The sequence below is a fragment of the Notolabrus celidotus genome, chromosome 1 (assembly GCF_009762535.1).
Source record: "Notolabrus celidotus isolate fNotCel1 chromosome 1, fNotCel1.pri, whole genome shotgun sequence".
Taxonomy (NCBI): Eukaryota; Metazoa; Chordata; class Actinopteri; order Labriformes; family Labridae; genus Notolabrus; species Notolabrus celidotus.
The window spans coordinates 22,576,959-22,598,064 of NC_048272.1; the positions used below are offsets into that span (position 1 = coordinate 22,576,959).

The 21,106-nt window shown below is 44.0% G+C and overlaps 1 protein-coding gene across 1 annotated transcript; it reads left to right on the forward strand.

Annotated features, from left to right (window-relative positions):
- The first annotated feature begins 368 nt into the window (after positions 1-368).
- Positions 369-19,782, forward strand: appl1 (adaptor protein, phosphotyrosine interaction, PH domain and leucine zipper containing 1). Its single transcript, XM_034695676.1, is given in 27 exon segments — positions 369-665; positions 4,978-4,986; positions 4,988-5,051; positions 5,054-5,076; positions 5,211-5,231; positions 5,233-5,271; positions 5,614-5,670; positions 5,672-5,686; positions 6,881-6,910; positions 6,912-6,986; positions 8,011-8,053; positions 8,161-8,219; positions 9,985-10,131; positions 10,797-10,879; positions 11,090-11,251; positions 11,404-11,592; positions 11,681-11,723; positions 11,808-11,864; positions 12,024-12,115; positions 12,274-12,453; positions 13,606-13,658; positions 14,352-14,526; positions 14,618-14,654; positions 14,740-14,880; positions 14,986-15,036; positions 15,124-15,213; positions 16,580-19,782. Coding segments are annotated over 27 exon segments (2,145 nt in total). The 5' UTR covers positions 369-611; the 3' UTR covers positions 16,736-19,782.
- The last annotated feature ends 1,324 nt before the right edge of the window (positions 19,783-21,106 follow it).

A 21,106-nucleotide genomic window follows, 5' to 3' on the forward strand; every position in this document is an offset into this window, starting at 1 on the left:
TGCTGTAAAGATCGTCTTTTTTGAATGGGTGTGTATGTGGTTTCTGGTGTTTCTACAGTCAGCCTCTAGTGGACGCTTGATGGACTGCAGTTTTTAGCAACCTCTGCTTGGGCTTCATATTTCGAGACCTAAGGTTGCCAGATTTAGGCATTTTTTTGTATAGTTAAGTTTGCTTGTTTGTGTCTATCTCTCTGTTGGTTTGTGGGCTGTTATTTTATCACATGTTCGAAATAAACACTTTTAATTCAATAATACCAAAGGGAAGTTTCAAATTTATAAAATATAAAATAACCCCCCACGGCACAGCTAGCAAACACACCGCGGCCATTCTGGCTCTGATTTGTACACGACTGCAGGGAAAGGGCGATTCTCGTCAGAGCCAAAATGGCGCCGTTTCCCTTTAAACAAGAAACCAATCAAAATCACGGAAGTCGTCCCCATCCAATGAAAGCTCCTCGGGGGGGGCGGGACGTGCAGAACCAGGAGGAGCTGTTTTGGGGTGTTGTGAATCCGTGTAGATAAGAAATCTCGAGTGGGAGCTATCGGACCGATTTGTTGTGTGATTTCTCCGTGAATCCGCACAGTTAGCACCGCGCCAGCAGCAGCAGGCCATGCCCGGGATAGAGAAGCTGCCGATCGAGGAGACGCTGGAGGACAGCCCGCAGGTAACGGCTCTCTCTCCTGGAGACGACAGCTAGCTTTTATAGTATGCTAACTATGCTAACTGTCTTTGCAGGCTCAGTGACACTAACTTCATGAAGTATGCTAACAGCTAACGGCCCTGCTAACCAAATCTAACACCGGAGCCTCCCACTGTGAGCAGCTGAACCCAACAGCTGGAGGAGGTTTCTGTCAGGATGCCGGATCACAGAGTCCAACATTCAGATCTGTGTTTGTAGAGGAATGAGCTGCTTAAATGAAGAGTTAGCCGGTTACTTCCTTAGCATGGAGGCTGCTCTTCCTCTCCCTCCTTTCATTATATCTGTTTCTCTTCTGGCCCCGCAGCAGCTTTATGCTATTGTTAGATGTAGAAGTCACACAGAGCAGACAGCTGCAGCTGCTCCGATTCAGATTAGACCCCCCCCCACACACACACAGGGGAGAAACACCTGCTGCGACCGTCACGGGTCGGGGCGTGGCCTGGCCAGAGTAGATGTTACAAAGGACTCGCATACATACATTTCCTTATTTATGTCCATTCAGTTGTTTTAGTCTCAGCATTGACTTTATAAAGACTGAATAATGTGCTTTCAACAATAATAAAAATAACAATGTCTTATTAATAACCACTTCCATTATTTCCATTAGTAGTGACCGTTAAGTCTGTTAGAATGCGCTGTATGTTCATATTTAATTTCCTTCTAGGGATTCCCTATCTGATTCGTTAGTATTGAATATTCGTTGATAGCGAATCCGATACTTTGTGTTGTGCCTAGATCAGGGGTTCCCAAACTTTTCAGCCTGCGACCCCCAAAATATAGGGTGCCAAAGACTTGCGACGCCCACTGTCCCTCAGAAGTTATTATAATGTGGCTTCATTTAGCTGGGCTGCAGAAAATGACCCTACCTACATGAGCAGGTGTCTGTGTTTCCTGTTTCCTTAGAATGAGCCTACTTGCTACTGATGCTTTTGATAATGAACTGTTCACTAACCCTAAACTTAGGAGTCATCTGGCAAAAAGAAAAGGCAGAAGAACTCACTACATTTAGTTTCAAGGTTTTTTATAAGTTACTACTATTTTTTGTAGATATTGTTTTACTATAATGGTCACATTACTATTTATCGATAATCAAAAAAAAAAAAAAAAAAACTTTCTGGAAGAAATCTTTCAACCCCCCATTTGTGTCTCGTTGCAAATTGTGTTCAGTGACAGCCGACGGAAATGATCGGATGAGAAGATTGGCTCAAATGCCGATCACTAATCAATTAAAAAAACATCCAGATCAGCTCTGATCCAATAGTTGAGAGCGGGATCGGGACATCCCTAATATAACTTAAATAAAACTATTGAGAGGAACCATTACATGTCACAGCATTAGCCGCATCTCTGGACAAAGTTGACATCAGAAGTCCCGCCCCTTCTTGATTTTGATTGGTCGGTGAGTGAGATATGACATTGAACGAGTGTGGTGGAGTTCTAAAGGTTGAATTAATTTGAACTGCTGCTTCAAAAAGCTGAGAGCGAGGGGTGTTTCTGTGCTTAAGATGCTGAAGACTCTGAGCTACTTCAGCCAGAAACAGCTGTGGACATTTGGCCCTAAATCCATTTGAATGCGAAAACCAGCTTTAAGAGATTGTACCGGTCATCACAGTAAAACCAGAGTTTCTATTGAGATACAAAGGTCAAGATATTCTTCATTATCAGGGGAAAGTGGAGTAAATCAAATGTACAGATGTATGCCTCCTCAAGGCTTCCATACTTTTGGATCCTGTAGTTTAGTTTTTCAGTCCTCTTCATGGATCATTTTCGTCTAGCGTCACTGATCTCATGTTGTTCACGAGGAAGGTTGTGAACATGCAGCACTCATTCAGGGTTTTCCTGTTCGACTTATTGGCAACACCAATATCACCAACCATCATCATAAACAAAACCCACACAGCTCATCCTGAGACCGTCGCTAGAGGCTGGAGCTGAGAGTAATCTGATATCATAGCTCATACTTCTCTTTTCAACTAAGTTCCCACACTCTGCTCTCACACACTACCTCTCCAAGGCCAGATATTTACATCAGATGTAACAGAGGCATAAAGGAGGGAGACACTGGCAATGTGTGGAGCACGCCATGCCTCTCGTGCTTCTGCAACACTGTAATGCAACATTACTCCACTGCAGAGTCCAGAGTGACAGTTGAATTTCATTACAGTGCTGATGTGGAATACATACACACTCTTTCACAACACACTCTTCAAACAAAACCCAGAGAAAACAACTGAAGGTGTTGTCTTCTCTGTTGCACACCTAACTGAGGGAAAGGGGCTCCTTTATGGAGCAACCAGGCTGATGAGCTCAAGCTGGGTGCAATGAGGGCAGGTGCTCTCAATGATTGGCTAGGGGATGAGGAGCCCTAGAGGTCACAGACTACCTCCATCTGTAACAGTGAGCAACCATCAATCAGAGTAGAGCAGAGCCCTACTTTTTATTATTATTGGCAGTATGGGTGTAAGGGGGCGTCAGTAGCTCAGTCCAGAGGGACTTGGCTTGGGAACCGGAGGGTTGCCGGCTCAAGTCCCAGTATGGACGAAGTTTGCAAGTGGACTGGTGACTGGAGAGGGTGCTGGTTCACCTTGCCTGGGCACTGCCCGCGTGCCCTTGAGCAAGGCACCAAACCCCAAACTGCTCGAGGTGCGCTGGTTGGATGGCAGCATCTTCACTCTGTTACTCTGCATCTCTCTCCCTAAGTGCATGTCCATAACATGTTTGTGCTTAAATTTGTATGTATATATCAAACTATGTATGTAGCAGGGTTTACATTAGCTAGTATTTACCGGCTTTTCCTCCGTTTCAACGCGCAGGTTGTCCGGTATGTAGAGACATCCTCGGGCCAAAATGTCTTATCTTATATTCAGAGTCTACACTTTTACATACAAACATTTGTTCATGCCGTGCAGTGAAGCAGCAGATTTTTTTGAGTGTCCCCCAAACTCCACGTCCCGTTACTGATTGACAGCGGCACGGCGAAAACAGTCGGATCTGAATGCGCAAAAACATCAGGAGCTCCTCTACTTTGACAAGTTTACAGAAGATTATGGTCTATTTATGAAGAGTTTAATCAAGTTTAGCCTCCCAGCATGATGAGATAGGAATATCAAAACATACTCGGTGATGTCCTCCTTCCAAAACACTTATGGGAACAGATAGCGTGCACGTGGATTATTCCCTTCAGCACAGTGTTCAGAAGGACATTATCAAACATTCACCCGTTACCGGCATCCGTAATTCGAGGCGGAGTTGGGTGCAGAGGCGCACAGCGGACACCGGACTGACATAACAGTCACGCCTGTTGGCCCCGTACCAGAGAGGGCTCAGTTAGAGTAAAAGTGCGGGACTCTCAAATGTCAGTGATTATTAGATCATGAAGCGCTCTAAAATGTCCATGTGAATGTAAACTGGATTATCAAACTGCAGTGTAAGAAAAGAAAGTCCGGGCGTGCCTGGGTCCGTTACGCTATGATACAGTCTCTCTCCCTCCCCCTCTTTCTCCATGCAGCAGGTCGGCATCGACGCGGTGTCCCCTTTTGCTTGATCTTATTATATTTATTAATTGATGATTTCAAATGTTAGTGTTTTCAGTGTTGTATTGCTGGTAAATGTAAGTTATTAAGCAGATCGGCTTCAAGAGCGGATGTCCGACAGTTATTCTATATGGCCGGAATTCTGGAATATCACCGGCCAATTGGCCGACATAAAAAAAAGTCTACCGTAAACTCTGGGGTGTAGCATGATCAAAAATACACGAGTTGAAAATTGAATTCCCCCATGGGGATTAATAAAGTATGTTTCTTCTTCTAATATACAAACCAATACAGCTCTATCACAGAGTGTCCTGCAGAGGGTCACTCTAACTCTGTAGTTTGCAGCACTATTTGCTTGCACATGAAGCAGAGGCTGCACAAGAGCCTGCAGGGGTAAAATTAGCGCATCATCCACACTGAGCAAAACTCATAATTTGATGTTTTTGAAAATAACGAGTTTAAAAATAATCCACCCCCCGTACAGTGTGTGCTGAGTGAGAATTCAGACCTAAACTGTTTTTTGAACCAGGCTGTAAACAGTGTTTATTTCTGCTGTAAAGATCGGCTTCTTGAAAGGGTGTGTATGTGTTTCCTGTGGTTTCTGCAGCCAGCCTCTAGTGGACGCTCCATGAACTGCAGCAGTTTTAGAACATCCGCATGGCTTCAATATTTAAGACCGGAGGTTGCCGCTTGGTCGTGATCTGCTGAGGTCCTCATTCTCTCACTTTGTGTTTTGTCTGCAGACTCGCTCTCATTCTTGGAGTGTTCGAGGAGGACACTGCAGCCATCTCCAACTACTGCACGCAGCTCTACCAGGCCTGCACAGGATCTATGATGCACAGGTACACACGTGTGATAGTCAGGTGTGCTGCCCCTGGCTTTGCATGTAAAGACAGAGCAAACATGTATGTTACAGAGAGTGTGCTGTGTGAAGTCTCAGTCTGCTCACTGCATGTTGTTATGTTTTGTGTCTCAGAATGAGCTGAGTGCTGCGACACAACCTGACCTCCAGACTCCTGAAAGAGTACGACAAACAGGTAATAAAAAGTCACAACAATAGCATCAAAAACATTACAAACAGAACATTACACTTACATATTAAACTTATGTTGTGTAGCTTTATAATACGACAAAGATGAGTTGAATGCTGCAGAGCGGAGAGGAAACGGTTGCACAGAGTTATTGCACAGCTTGATTGCAGGGCTGTTTGTAAGAATCTAAGGCAGGATGCATTAAAGTAGACTTTTTTAGTCACTGTTTGTGAACCTAAGTGTCATAACAAATATATTTAATAACCAGGATCCCACAGGTCCCTCTGCTGTGTGCTTAAAATCAAATCATCTAATCCATTTACTTCATGCTGTCGCTGTTGTCTGCAGCGTTTTCCTCTGGGGGGCGACGATGAGGTGATGAGCTCAACACTGCAGCAGTTTGCCAAAAGTCATCGATGAGGTAAGAGAGAGAGCTCTGTGTGAGGAAGTCTGTATGTTTCTGCATGACATGATATGTCTGTATGTTTCTGCATGACATGATATTAAATCACATTTAAATCCCTTTACATAAATCTGAGAGGGATATTTAAACCTTTCAGAAATGTTGGAGGGTAGCTGTACGTGTTAATGCAAACAGCACCCTGACTTTAGCTGGATGTTTTCCTGCCAACCTCGAGGAACATTTCTGCAACAAGTCAGGATGAGTCGACATGAGAACACAGCAGGATCAGGAAGTTTCTTCTGTGATTACATTTTTATTATGATGGCCAAATTCCACCAGATCTGTGTCCGGTCCATCACTGAACCGTCACAGCATCGGATCTAATAGGTTTCTATTCTAGTCAATGTGTTATCTTCCACTGGATCTGCTCCGTTGCATTCTGGCTGCGTCTCTGATCCGCAGGTCGGAGCCCTCCGGATCAGATTTGCAAGACTTCTATTTCAGCCGGATGCCGGAGCACGACGCATCATCTCAACAGAGCAGATGGAGCAGGACAGGAAGTCAGGCACCAAAACAAAATGAAAACATCCGGTTCATTTTCAGAATAAACACTATGTGTTATCACCAGATCGTATTTCACATTAACTACAACAACAAACCGTCTTGATGAGCGGAGCCAGGCCTGGAGTCAACAGGTCAGAGGTTTTCAGAGGACCAGAAAGACAACATGGATGAAGAGAGGAGGAGGACAATCCTTGATTCAGTAATTACTGTGGGAAAACCTTGGTCACATGACTCCAGCTGTCCAGGCGGTCCTGCTCCGTGCTGCGTTCTGAAAATGTAACCGGTGGTGTTTGACGGATGAGAGAGCACGGAGCCAGACCGCAGCAGATCTGAGATGAACCAGACACAGATCATGTGGATGTCCCGGGTGCTACCCAGAAAAACGATAGGTAGCAGGGTGAATAAAAACATCTGAAAACGGTAAAGTAGCGCCCCATGTGCAGAGGCTGCAGCCCTCGTCACACTGCTCGTAGGATGGATTCCTGGTCTCAGCATGACTTGGTGCATGTCATTCCCCCTCTCTCTCGACAAGTTGTTCTAAATAAAACAACTCATCCAAACTTTTAGGTGCAGAGCTTCTGAAATATTCAGATGTGCTTGTGTGAAAGACACGTTTGTGTGTCTCTCTCTCTCTCTGTATTTTTCCAGCTGAGTTCTTGTCATGCAGTCTTGTCCACCCCAGCTCGCCGACGCCATGATGTTTCCCGTCACTCAGTTTAAAGAGAGAGACCTGAAGGGTAAGAAACACACACACGTCCAAAACACTTGAAATCAAACCCTGCAACACATAAAACTCTTTCCAAACTGAGCAGGTCTAGACCGTACTCTATGTTCTATTATTAACCAAGACCCAACATCAAGACCGGATAAGGTCCAGTCCCATCTTACAGACAGGAATCAGTCTGATCCCATCTTAATCCAGCATGAGCAGAGCACTTTGCAGCATTTAGCAAGTTACAAGGCAAGGACGAACTTCCTTTAAGGCAGAAACCTCCAGGAGGACCAGACTCATGTTAGACACACATCTGCTGAGACCGAGTTGGAGAGAGGGATAGAGGGAGATAAAGAGAGAGAGAGATGATAGTGGTGAGACGGATAGTAGTAGTTGTAGCAGCAGCTTGAGTCTGGCACGTCCACAGCAGCAGAGATCCAGAGGAACCTATGAGACAAGGGAGCTCAGGGACTCCAGAAAGGTCTATGGTTAGTACTTTTTAATGGGACAGGGACAGTTTAAAGTGAGAGACAGGCAGAGAGAGGAGAGAGAGGGAAAGACAGGATCCCAGTGTGTCAGTTCCCCTGGCAGAACTAAGAGCTGCTCCAAGCCTGATCCAGCTCTAACTATAAGCTTTATCAAAAAGGAAAGAGTGAGGCCGTCTCTTAAAAGAAGAGAGGGTGTCTGCCTCCTGGACCCTGACTGGTAGATGATTCCAAAGGAGAGGGGCCTGCGAGCTGAAGGCTCTACCTCCCATACTACATTACTAGCAACTGAAGAAGTGAGAACGGGGTTTGTGTTAAGAGGTGACATCTAAGAGCAAGTTTTCAGCTCGGGAGCTTTAAGATGAGTGTTCATTGTGTTTGATAACAATATAAATCACAGCCAGATGTCTGCTGAGGGGATCCATGACTAGATTATGTCTGATCAAGACTGAAACTCTAGATGATACTCAAACTCATAACAGAATCTGTGAATAGAGATGAGTGAGTGGAAGACGATGATAACACAAGGAAAATATCTCTTCCTACAATGCAGAATAAGATCTTCTGTTCGTCTTTTCTAGAGGATCCTCACTCTGAAAGAAGTCTTCCAAATAGCCAGTGATGGTGAGTCTTTACTGTTGCTGATTTATTAAGACTATCAGATCAGTCCCGTGTTACTGAGGAAAAATAAATAAGTAAATAATAAAGAACACGTGACCGTTTGTCTGCAGATCATGACACAGCCATCAACAGATACAGCCGCCTCTCCAAGAGAAGAGACAACGACAAGGTAACAAACGCTGCTCGTGTGAGCTCAACAACATCATCACCTAACCACGCTATTCTAAACCTCTGGAACGCCTGTTTTTTAGTTTGCATTAAGTGTTAATCTCACGAGGAAAGATCCAGATCCGACTGTCAGCTCAAAGATAGCTCTTCAGTAACATTCAGGCTTTTATTAAATCAAACATTTTTCCTTGACTATATCAACTCAACTCATTTTTTTGATAAAGCACTGTTCATACGTTCAAGCATGCAGCCCAAAGTGCTTCACAAACGAACAGAGAGATAGAAAACAACAGTAAAAGGTAAAAGTGGAAATGAAAGGGATATAAATGACTTAAAAAATAAATTATAACTATCAAATCAATAAAATAGAATCAGATAAATATCATTAAAATAATTTCAGTAAAATCAATAAAATAAAAATCAGAGAAATGTCAGAAAGATAAAATAAAATCACTACAATAAAATGGATAAAATAAAATGATCAGATGAGAAGATTGGCTCAAATGCCGATCACCGATCAATTAAGAAACATCCAGATCAGCTCTGATCCAATAGTTGAGAGCGGGATCGGGACATCCCTAAAGATAACTTAAATAAAACTATTGAGAGGAACCATTACATGTCACAGCATTAGCCGCATCTCTGGACAAAGTTGACATCAGAAGTCCCGCCCCTTCTTGATTTTGATTGGAGAATGATTGGAGAATGACACATTTCAGAAAATAAAATCATTTCAATAAACTTAATAAAATGACATCATTACAATAAAATCAATAAAATAAAATCATTTCAATAAACTTAATAAAATGACATCATTACAATAAAATCAATAAAATAAAATCATTTCAATAAACTCAATAAAATAAAATAAGATAAATATCAGAAAAAGAAAATAAAATCGTTTCAATTTTATAAATACCATGAAATCAGAGGAATTTCAGAAAATAAAAAAAGTCATGAAAATAAAATGAATAAAGTAAAATCAGAGAAATATCAGAAAAACAAAATAAAATCATTTCAATTCTATAAATAAAATCAAATAAAAGAAATATAAGAAAAAAATCTTATCACAATAAAATCAATCAGATAAATATCAGAAAAGTGAAATAAAATATGTAATAATAAGAGAACAAAATAAAATAAAATAGACAAAAATGATGCTAAAATAATGTTAACTATTATACCACATGAGATTTGGTATAAAAACATTCAAATTAAATCTTATTATTCTTTTAAACCAGCTCTCAAACGAGATCCGGCTCTTAGAGCTAACAGGCCTCAAATCTTTGATCCCCTCCCCTGGATCTACAAGAAGACCACTATGAGAAGAAGAAGCAGTCATAGACAGAGAGAGAGTTCATTTTCTAAATCTTGAATTTTAAAAGTTTAAAATATTTTATTTAACTGATTAAATCAAATATTACCAGCCTGTCATCAAGTCTGATTTCTGAGTTTTTTTAGTCCATTTATTTCAAGTAATTTTCTAATTTATGTGCACTTGTTTTATTAAACACTTCTAAGTAGAATGATTTGAATCTACTCTGCACAGCTCTGACTCCTTTTTAAAGCTTCAGTCAGTGATTTTTGAGTGAACATTAAATCATCTTCCAGCTCTTTGATAAGAGAGAGGTTTCTTTCTGCCTCCTGATTGGATTATCTTGACGTGACTATCCTGTCAAAGTGTGTTATTCCACGGTATAGTGTTTCCTTGAAGCTGAGGTAAGAGCAAAGTGTTTTGTGTGTGTGGTTGTGTGTGTGTGTCGTAGTTGCGGGCGGAGGCTGTGGAGGACGTCTACACTTCCCGTAAGAAGCAGCACCAAACTATGATGCACTACTTCTGCTCGCTCAACACTCTGCAGTACAAGAAGAAGACGGCGCTGCTGGAGCCGCTACTGGGATACATGCAGGCGCAGGTACACACACACACACACACACACACACACACACACACACACACACACTAATAAGTAAAGCTTTATGTATACAGTGATGAAATGCCTCATGGCCAAATTCCACCAGATCCGTGTCCAGTCCGTCTCCGATCCGTCACAGCACCGGATCTGATAGATTTCTATTCTAGTCAATGTGTTAACTTCCACTGGATCCGCTGCTTTGCGTTCCGGCTGCGTCTCTGATCCAGCAGGTCGGAGCCCTCCAGATCAGGCACCAAGTCAGGAACCAAAACAAAATGAAAACATCTGCTTAATTTTCAGAATAAAACACTCTGTGTTATCACCAGATCGTATTTCACTTAACTACAACAACAAACCGTCATGATGAGCGGAGCCAGGCCTGGAGTCAACAGGTCAGAGGTTTTCAGAGGACCAGAAAGACGACATGGATGAGGAGAGGGGGAGGAAAATCCTTGATTCAGTAATTACTGCAGGAAAACCTCAGTCACATGACTGCAGCTGTCTGGCAATCCTGCTCCGTGCTGCGTTATGAAAAAGCAAACGGTGGGTGTTGACGGATGAGAGAACATGGAGACGGCAGCGGATCAGAGACGACAGGACACGGATCTGGTGGAAGTCCTGTGTCATGAATGCATTACATGTCTGTGTCTGTTCTTTTCATGCAGATCAGTTTCTTTAAGCTGGGTTCAGAAAATCTCACCCAGCAGTGGGAGGACTTCCTGGGGACTATTGGAACCAGTGTCCAAAAGTAAGACCGCTTTCATCTTTCAAACCGCATCAGGATTTCAATCCTTTATACTAATCCATGAAGTTAAAGGAGAGTTTCTCTCTCTGTGTGTGTGTGTGTGTGTGTGTGTGTGTGTGTGTGTGTGTGTGTGTGTGTGTGTGTGTGTGTGTGTGTGTGTGTGTGTGTGTGTGTGTGTGTGTGGTGTGTGTGTGTGTGTGTGTGTGTTTTCAGTGTGCGTCGAGAGATGGAGGAGGAGATTGGGCAGATGCAGCAGACCATCCAGGATATGGAGAGATCATGTGACCCGCTGTATGCACCATGTGACCCTGATCCCGCCCACTCACCTGTGTGCCGCAACCTGACCCAGAAGCAGGGCTACCTGTACATCCGCAAGTAGGACCAACTCAAGTTTTATACTTTAAGCTCCGCTGGGTATTTTTAAAAAAAGCACTCTGGGTGAAACTGATGCTGGTCGATTCGAGAGCCGATGAGTTTGTTTGTGTAGTTCTCCGAGGAGTTGAAGGAGCTCTTCTTGTGTCTCTCAGTAAAACAGGGCTGGTGTCGTCATCTTGGGAGCGGCAGTATTTCTTCACGCAGGGCGGGAACCTGATGCAACAGGGCCGAGGAGAGGTGGCGGGCGGCTTAGTCACGGACCTCGACAACTGCTCCGTCATGGCGGTGGACAGCGATGACCGCCGCTTCTGCTTCCAGGTCACGTCCTTCGACGGCAAAAAGTTAGTCACATGTCGCTCTCTCGTCTTTGTTGAAACACTGCTTCTCCCTCGTTCTGAGATTCACCTTCTTTCCCGTGTTTTTCGTCAGAGTGGTGACGCTGCAGGCCGAGAGCAGGAAGGACTGCGAGGAGGTAAGAAGGTTCTTCTGTCACATGACCTGCTCTGTTTTTAATGTCAGCCCTCTCATCCTGTCTCTCTGCTTCTTCCTCCCTCAGTGGATCTCCACCATCAACAACATCTCCAAGAGGATCTACCTGAGTGAGAACGCAGAGGTCAGTGTCCAACCAGAACAGATGTCTGATGATGAGTTATGGCATCATGTGTTGATGTGATGAGCTGGAAGTAAAAGATGCGGATGTACTCAGTGGAACAGGATGTTTAGAAATTAAAAGAGCACCAGTTTATAAGTTTGTGCATTTGAACCTTTGCAGGAGCTGGCAGCCAGAGTGAACCAATCAGCTCTGGAAGCCGTGACGCCATCGCCATCTTTCCAACAGAGACATGAGAGCATGAGACCCAGCAGGTGTGTGTGTGTGTCTACAGATAAATCAGAATAAACAGCAGAGACAGAAACATCTCTCTCTCTCTCTCTCTCTCTCTCTCTCTCTCTCTCTCTCTCTCTCTCTCTCTCTCTCTCTCTCTCTCTCTCTCTCTCTCTCTCTCTCTCTCTCTCTGTTCCAGTAAAGGCCGAGCGGGCCGAGCGGGCAGCATCAGCTCCGTGGGCTCGGAGCCGTCACCTGCCCTCTCTGTGCTCTCATTGGATGCTCTGGTTGCTCCTGAAACACCGATCCAGTTTGACATCATCTCCCCCGTCAGCGAGGAGAGCTCGGGGCAGAGCAAGACGGCAGCTCCGTCTGGCAGGTTGGTGTCGAGAAGATTTAAGGTTTTGAAAAATCATCTTTAACGAAACTCAATATCAAAAGTAGGAACATATAAAAGCCTGACTTCCAATCAATCAATCTTTATTTATAATGCACCAAATCACAACAAATGTTAGACACACATCTGACTCATGTTAGACACACATCTGCTGAGACTGTGTTGGAGAGAGGGATAGAGGGAGATGAAGAGAGAGAGAGAGATGATTGTGGTGAGACGGATAGTAGTAGTTGTAGCAGCTGGAGTCTGGCACGTCAACAGCAGCAGAGATCCAGAGGAACCTACGAGACAAGGGAGCTCAGGGACTCCAGAAAGGTCTATGAAAAGAGAAAAGAGGGAGACCAGAAGAAAGAAAAAGAGTAGAATAAATTGTGAAACAATGACAGAAGGAAAGGACTGGACAAGAAAAGGAGACATAAAGGATGAAGTGACATGGAAAGAAAGAAAGAAAGAAAGAAAGAAAGAAAGAAAGAAAGAATGGAAGAAAGAAAGAATGAAAGAAAGAAAGAAAGAATGTAAGAAAGAATAGAACAAAGAAAGAAAGAAAGAAAAAATGAAAGAAAGAAAGAAAGAAAGAAAGGAAGAAAGAATGAAATAATGAAAGAAAGAAAGAAGAATGTAAGGAAAGGAAAAGGAAAGAAAGGATGAATGACAGACCCAAAAAAGGAATCACCGGCAAAAATCCAGAGGAACCTATAAGACAAGGGAGCTGAGGGACTCCAGAAAGGTCTATGGTTTGTAACTTTAATGGGACAGGAAGAGTTAAAGTAAGAGACAGGCAGAGAGAGGAGAGAGAGGGAAAGACAGGATCCCAGTGTGTCAGTTCCCCTGGCATAACTAAGAGCTGGTCCAAGCCTGATCCAGCTCTAACTATAAGCTTTATCAAAGAGGAAAGTTTGAAGCCTACTCTTAAAAGAAGAGAGGGTGTCTGCCTCCCGGACTCTGACTGGTAGATGATTCCAAAGGAGAATTGAAGCATAAAAAGTCCTTTGCATACAGAGTGGCGTATATGCTATAATCTAGCGTCAAACTTTAGATCAATCGGTCTTTAACTCTTCAAACATGTCCCAAAATGTTGACGATGAATACCATAAATATGTTTTTGTGTGTGTGTGTGTGTGTGTGTGCTCAAAGAAGAAGTAATCCATTTGGAGAGTCAGGGGACGGAACATCAGAGGACAGTGAAGGTACCGTCTTTGTTTATATCTTCATGCTTTCATGTTTTTCAGGGTTTCTGTTGCAGACTTGTTAAAAAGGGTCTGGACACACTGCTGCCCCTGGTGGACTGAGACTGCAGGGAGGGAGGTTATTTTGGGGGGTTTTATTCTGTTATAGAGAGGACAGGACTCTGGACAGAGCCGGACACTGAGAGAGGAGTCATACTGTGTCACAGATTCTTGATTCAAAGACTTTTGTGTTAGCGTTTATTACGTCTCCTCCTCTACTCTGATCATCTGAAGCTGCAGGAGCCTCATTGGTCAACAGACATGTCAATCATGACCTTGTTCTAAAGCATCAAATAGCGAATTAAACTTAACTTGTCTGGAAAATGAACACTGAGATAAATCAGTGCGATAAAAGCTAACTGTAACCACAGAAACCAGGTTTGAGAACCATTTATGTGGCGTTTGATTTAGTTTTCAACAACCTGTACTGCAGCCAGACACCAGGGGGAGCTCTAAGCTTTAAGGGCAGTCACAGTGATCTGGATTACCAGCTGCTCCTCTCCCCCCTGTGCTCCAAATCCAATGTGTGTGTGTGTGTGTGTGTGTGTGTGTGTGTGTGTGTGTGTGTGTGTGTGTGTGTGTGTGTGTGTGTGTGTGTGTGTGTGTGTGTGTGTGTGTGTGTGTGTGTGTGTGCGTGTGCGTGTGTGCGTTCAGACTCGATCCTCCACCAGCTCTTCATTGTCCGCTTCCTGGGCTCCATGGAGGTGAAGAATAGCGAGTCAGGTGAAATCATCTCTGAGACCATGAGGCAGATCCTGGCAGCTCGAGCCATACACAACATTTTCAGGATGACCGAGTCTCACCTGCTGGTCACCTGCGACTGCCTCAAGTACGAACCACAGAGAGTGTAGTGTGTTTGTGTGTGTTGGATTGAGACACGAGTTTAAACTAACATCTTAATGCGTCCTTGTGTTTTTCAGGCTCATCGATCCGCAGACTCAAGTCACTCGTCTCAGGGTGAGTTGACCTCAGTCTCTCAGATCAGCAGGTTTTGATCTCAGCCGTGTTTCTAATGGGTCCTCGTCTCTCTCTCCTCCTGCAGTTCCCTCTCTCCACTGTCCTCCAGTGCTCGTCCCATCAGGACAACAAGAGGCTGTTTGGTTTCGTTCTGCAGCAAGCGGGCGGGCGGGGCGACAGCCGAGCCGTCTGCTACATCTTCGAGTCCAACGACGACGGAGAGAAGGTGGCGTGTGTTCATCTGACCGCCTCTCTGTCCTCCACCTCTCTGTCCTCCACCTCTCTGCTCTCCTCTCCCCGTCTGACTGTTTCTCTTCTTCGTGTGTTTCAGATCTGCGACAGCATCGGTCTGGCTAAGCAGATCGCCTTCCACTCGGAGATGGTGAGACCCTTGCTACATAACGCTGAAGTCAACTATCTCCCTCAGGTGTTGTGGAGGTAATCGTTCTTCTTCTTGTTTTTCGTGTAGGACCGTAAGGCTTCAGAGAAGAGGAAGGAGCAGGACAAGGCCAAAGAGAAACAGCAGGAAGAACTCAGCAAACAGAGGCAGATCGAGAAGGTGAGCACCAGTTCTCTGCCAGGTTCTTAATAAAAGTACATTTCGACCAAGAGTTCCGGGGTCTTCTAGCACCCAGAACTACTTTACCCTGAACTGAAAGGCCCCTGTTCCCGGATTGTCTGTGTTTCGACCATTGTGTAAATCAGGCCAGTAACGTATGGAGGGAAAAAAAGTATATGCACTACACCACCAGACCAGTAGAGGGCAGTAAAACAAAGAGGAATGCCATTCATCACAGATGACACCATAGAAGCAGACGGACAGGCAGGCATCATTATGAGCAACACAACAGTTAGCCTGTTAGCATGAAGAGACTCAGCTGGCGCTTTTCTTAGATGGTGCTGTATTTCATCACAGATAGATTCACTGAATCAACACGTGAGAGGAGATAAGCGCGAGTAACAAAGACGTTTCAACACAGCTTTAAAATCCTTTTTAACTCAAAAAGCCGTGGCAGCGATCGGCCGGTGTTTTGGTTTAAACAGCGACCCTGTTAACTGGAGACTGTCAGCCGGATGCATCCCTCATAAACGTCTTTAGACGATCATTAAATATCTGATGAGGATATTTTGAAATCTTAATAACAACTTAAGTAGTTTGCATTCCCAGGAGCTCCCTCTGTTTCAACAGCTGTGTAAACTCCACAAACACTGACACGTTCAGCTGAAGGTCTCCAGTTTACAGGGTCACTTTTAAAACCATAACACTGAGTGAGACGCATTCACTGTGGGCTGAGGGAAGACTACTGTTACAAGCTGCTAAATCAAGTGAATCACAGCTTTTTCTTTTGAAAAGTACACACACATACAAAAAAGATAGAACAAATAAAAACAAATGAAAGAAAGAGAAATCAAGTGAATCATAGATGTGTGTACATGAAAATCAGAGTACACATAAATACAGAGTTAAAGAAAATCTAGTGACAGCAGACTCTGTGAATGGATGTTTGGTTGACTGCAGAGTTACTGATGCACAGCTTGATCAGTAATCCTTTCACAATAAAAGCTTCTCGTGGGGCCGTAATTTAAGCGCACAGTTTTGTTTTGTTGTGTTTTTTGCAGATGTGTGAATCATGTATTGTGGACGGCGGGTGGAATAAAAACACTGCGGTTAATCTACCAATCAGACACGTTCAGCATTGCAGCCCCCCCCTGAAAGTCCCGGGACCTTTGAAAAGTACTACCCCCCTAGCAGGGGCTTTTTAGGGGGAAGACAATCTACCCCTGAAATAAATTTAGACTCTGGGTCCACTGGTCGAAACACATGTAGTTCCAGGGTAAAGTTCCCCCGGTCGAAAAACGCCTTAAAGGGGCGGAGCTGACTGGATCCGTTGTGGGTAACTTAATAATCCTACATTTCTCTTCAGGATCTGGAGGAGCAGAGTCGTTTGATCGCTGCCTCGAGTCGCCCTGCCAACCCGCCTGCCCCTGATGGACAGTTCCTCGTGCTAAGCAACAGCCAATCAGAGGACAGTGATGCCGGTGGAGAGGAGGGTAAGAAGAAAGGCGAGTCTGAAGCCTAACAAAGCGAAGAGGGCGCATGTTTCACCACCCAGGCAGATCCCAGCTGGTACTGTCAGAGCAACACCTCAGGAGTCAGAGGAGGGGAACACCACCCGCCCGTCTGTCCGTCCAGGATACCTGGGAACAAAAACATGTGCACCCTCGCTGCTGGACTCTGAAGTCTGTGGAGGAGCTCGTCACTCTGTGAATGGAGGATAAACTTAACACACCCTCGCTATAAGAAGAGGAGGGCAGCGAGCGTGGGAACTTCCGGTAACAGATGCTGCTTTTTATAATGGCTCCACGTGTAAACATTAACCTGTAAGTTTCTGTTTTTTATCTTTGTTTTATATTAAAAGAGCTAACAACAGAAGAGGTCAAACCAGAACCTGTTGAATTACAAACTAGGACTTGACGGAGACATGAGAGAGTGGGGAGGTCACCACGAGGTCCCACAGAGCAGAGGGACCTTGCAGAGCTGTGGGTGAAACATGAGAGACACAGGAAGAGAGGCAGGGAGTCTTATTTTGAAAGGGTCTTCCTGTGTGAGGTGTTCTTTAGCGGACCATTCTGAAAGCATCCTGCAGTGACGCACATTTTCTCTCCCTCGCAAAAAGTTTGACTTCATTTTCTGCAAAAAAACACAACAAAACACAGCTGTGCGCTTAAATTACGGCCCCACGAGAAGCTTTTATTGTGAAAGGATTACTGATCAAGCTGTGCATCAGTAACTCTGCAGTCAACGAAACTCCATTCACAGAGTCTGGTGTCACTAGATTTTCTTTAACTCTGTATTTATGTGTACTCTGATTTTCAGCTGTTTATTCGACACAAAAAATTTCACGGCCTTTGTTTGTTTTGTGCAATCCCATGCTGTAAGGACCAGAGCCAACATGGCTGCCACATTTCACCAAACCACAGCAGGAGACCCTGAAGGTGTCAAACTACGGGTCAGAAAATCCTTGATCATTATTGCGGTATTAGACGTCTACGATTCCAGCCAGTTAAACTCGGATTAGTGGCTTCAAGGATGTGAGAATCGTGTTCTATTCACCTGTGACCTGTGAGTCCAGAAGTTCAGATCACAAAAGAAACGCCAACATCAGAACATATCATCTACATACAGGGCCCAGTTGTTCAAAAGTAATCCTATCAGATTAAAGTAGATCAAATCTTTAAATCGGGTTGTTCAAACGAAAAAAAAAACAGACTGCCAAGTGGAAGTGGATCCAGTAATCCCGGCTTCGATCAAACCTCCAGTTTGTGTGGATGAAAACTTTTGAGTAAGTCCAAAAACCCGGATTAGCCTGATCTCAGCAGAGGGCTGGGCTGGGCTGGGCTCAGTGTGGCCACCACTAGCAGATCCAGCACCACCAGCCTTCAGGTTAGCGTCCTCATGTCTGTGCTGGTTCCTCTCGCTCTGGTGGAGTGGTTATATGTCAGTTTAACCAGCCTACATACAATTTTATCTCCATTTACTAGATCAACATACTGAGAAACCACGCCGCGCTATGAGACATCATCACCTGTTCTTGTTTACATCCAGGTAGTAGAGCTTTAGAGCGATATGATGGTAGCCATGAACCAGAGCTACAGCCCATAAAATATTATGGGCCCCTACATAAAATATTATGTAAAAAGCAACTTTCAGAATCTTTCAGTTTGTTTGGATTTTGGCGCCCCCCTGTGGACAAAGTATACATTGCATCATCCCGATAAGAGCTCTGGTGATCCAGATTTGGTTATATTTCAAACTCTGCATCTGGATCAGGCCAATCCGATTCCAAAAGTTGGATTATTCCTGTCTGGATTTAAACTTTTGAACAACTTGGGCTCTGCTGACTTGAAAGCCTCCTGGAGGATATTTTTGGGGTGTAGACAGATCATATCCTGAAACCAAGGCACCTTAGATCTAGAAACTGTTCACTGTTTAGCTACTCTTTCCAGGTTGAACTGTAGAGTGGAATGAAACCGCGTTTAACTTCCTTTAAAACATGTTTGAATAGTGAAAACGCTTTTAACACAAGTTAAAGACCAGAGCGCTCAGAACACTGAGGCGTCAGTCTTAACACAACTTCTAAAAATGTTTTGTTGGAGCCGACAAAGTCGTCATATCTACGCCAAGATCTCTCTCTCCGTCCAACTTTAGCAACTTTAGATTAAAGAGCAGAGTTTGAGTTGAGTGTGATCTGCACTTGTACACTGGTATTTGTTTATTCAAGACTTCTTTTATTGTCGTTCAACAGAAACACCAGAGCAGAAGGAAATCACGAGCATGTTTCATTTAAAGAACAGATGATTAATGAGAATAAAAATATCAAAACTGAGTCGTTAAATAAATAAATACTTAAAGAGATGAATACTAGAACATTTCAGACCCTGGATTGAGTCTCTTGTGTTCAGACTCTGCACTTGTACGTTGGATTAAAGAGATTAATCGAGCAGTTTTATGACTTCATCCCTCTGAGATTAGACGGAGTAACTTTTATTTAAACACACATTTAAAAAGAAGAAAACTAGATTAAGATGAAATAATTTTAAATGTTTGGAGGAGGTTTTTTTTCTGGTGTTTTTTACATTTGAGGGATACGAACACATTATATCTTGCTGCATGTCAGGACCATGTTTTCTCTGCTTGTTGTCACATTTATCTGTGATGTCTGCTGATTATCGGGGTCATTATTCGGGGCCTTTCTTTTCTTATTTCACTGCTTTTCATTCATTCGTATGCCTTTTATCCAGAGTGATCCACAGCGTGATCACGTGTAACCGAATTAAACTCCCACATCAAAAGACGGGATGTTAAAGGTCCTCATGTGTCCGCCCTTAAGACACTTCTGAATGAACAGTTACTGATCTCCATTACTTTGGGAGGATGTTTTTCTCGCTGTGAGCAGGTGAAAGACTCGTGTCGACGGAGCTGCACTTTACTGACGCAGGGAAAAAAAAAAAAAGAAAGGACGAGCATCGCTGATGTTAAAGTGTAAATATGTTTCGGTGATAATTGTTTCATGTGTCATGAGTAATGAAAAAAGGCTTTTCAGTGATAAATAAAGCACTAACTCCACCCGCCTGAGTCCGTCTGCTGATTACACATTAAACACATCTCCAGCTACAGACGCATAGGTACTTGTGTGGCAAATCCCTCACTGCCCACTTCCACTGGCATTCACCTGTTCCTCCGACAGTCCTCCAACAGTTCCTGGTACTTCTCCCTCCTCCTCCATCCTTTCCTCCCAGGACACTGTTAGCTCCAGCAGGATCAGTTGTCTTGTGGCCTCGGAGACCAAGATGATGTCAGGTCTCAGTCTGGGCTGGGTGATGTGTGGTGGTGCTCGAGCCGATCATTTCATCACAGATGGATTCACTGAATCAACATGTGAGAGGAGATAAGCGTGAGTAGCAAAGACGTTTCAACACGGCTTTAAAATCCTTTTTAACTCAAAAAGCCGTGGCAGAGATCGGCCGGTATTTTGGTTTAAACAGCGACCCTGTTAACTGGAGACTTTCAGCCGGATGTATCCCTCATAAACGTCTTTAGACCATCATTAAATATCTGATGAGGATATTTTCAAATCTTAATAAAAACTAAACTAGTTTGCATTCGCAGGAACTCCCTCTGTTTAAACAGCTGTGTAAACTCCACAAACACTGACACGTTCAGCTGAAGGTCTCCAGTTTACAGGGTCACTTTTAAAACCATAACACTGGGAGAGACTCATTCACTGTGGGCTGAGAGAAGACTACTGTTACAAGCTGCTAAATCAAGTGAATCACAGCTTCTACTTTTGAAAAGTGAATCACAGATGTGTGTGATGTTACTGTGGACGGGACCTATGAGAAGTACTACCCCCCCTAGCAGGGGCTTTTTAGGGGGTAGATTATCTACCCCTGAACTAAATTTAGACCCTGGGTCCACTGGTCTAAACGCACGTAGTTCAGGGGTAAAGTTCCTGCGGTTGAAAAACGCCTTTAAGGAAATATTCAGAAGAGGGGAGGTAGAGCACACAGCCTAGACCAGCATTATCTTGGCTATGCTTCCCCTGTCTTCTAATATCTGGCTGCAGACTCTTCTTATTGTGTGTTGGGTGGTGCAGGTGGTAAAGTAGGTAGTATCAGTGTTATCACTACCTGGAGCTTGCATGTACGGAGCCTGGGTCTGTTGAATGTGGCAGTACTGTATGGGTTGGGTTATTAAATTGGGAGGTTTTGCTGCTGGATATGATGGACAGTGGGAGCTGGCAGAGTTAACTCTCCGAGGTGTCGTGGGTCTAACTAGAGGAAACATCGGTGAAGGGAGGAGCCCACTTGATAACCTTGGTGATGTCCTGGCGCTCGCTCCCCATCTGTCTTTTCTATCTCAGGCTTTGGGGGACATCAGGAGCCATGGG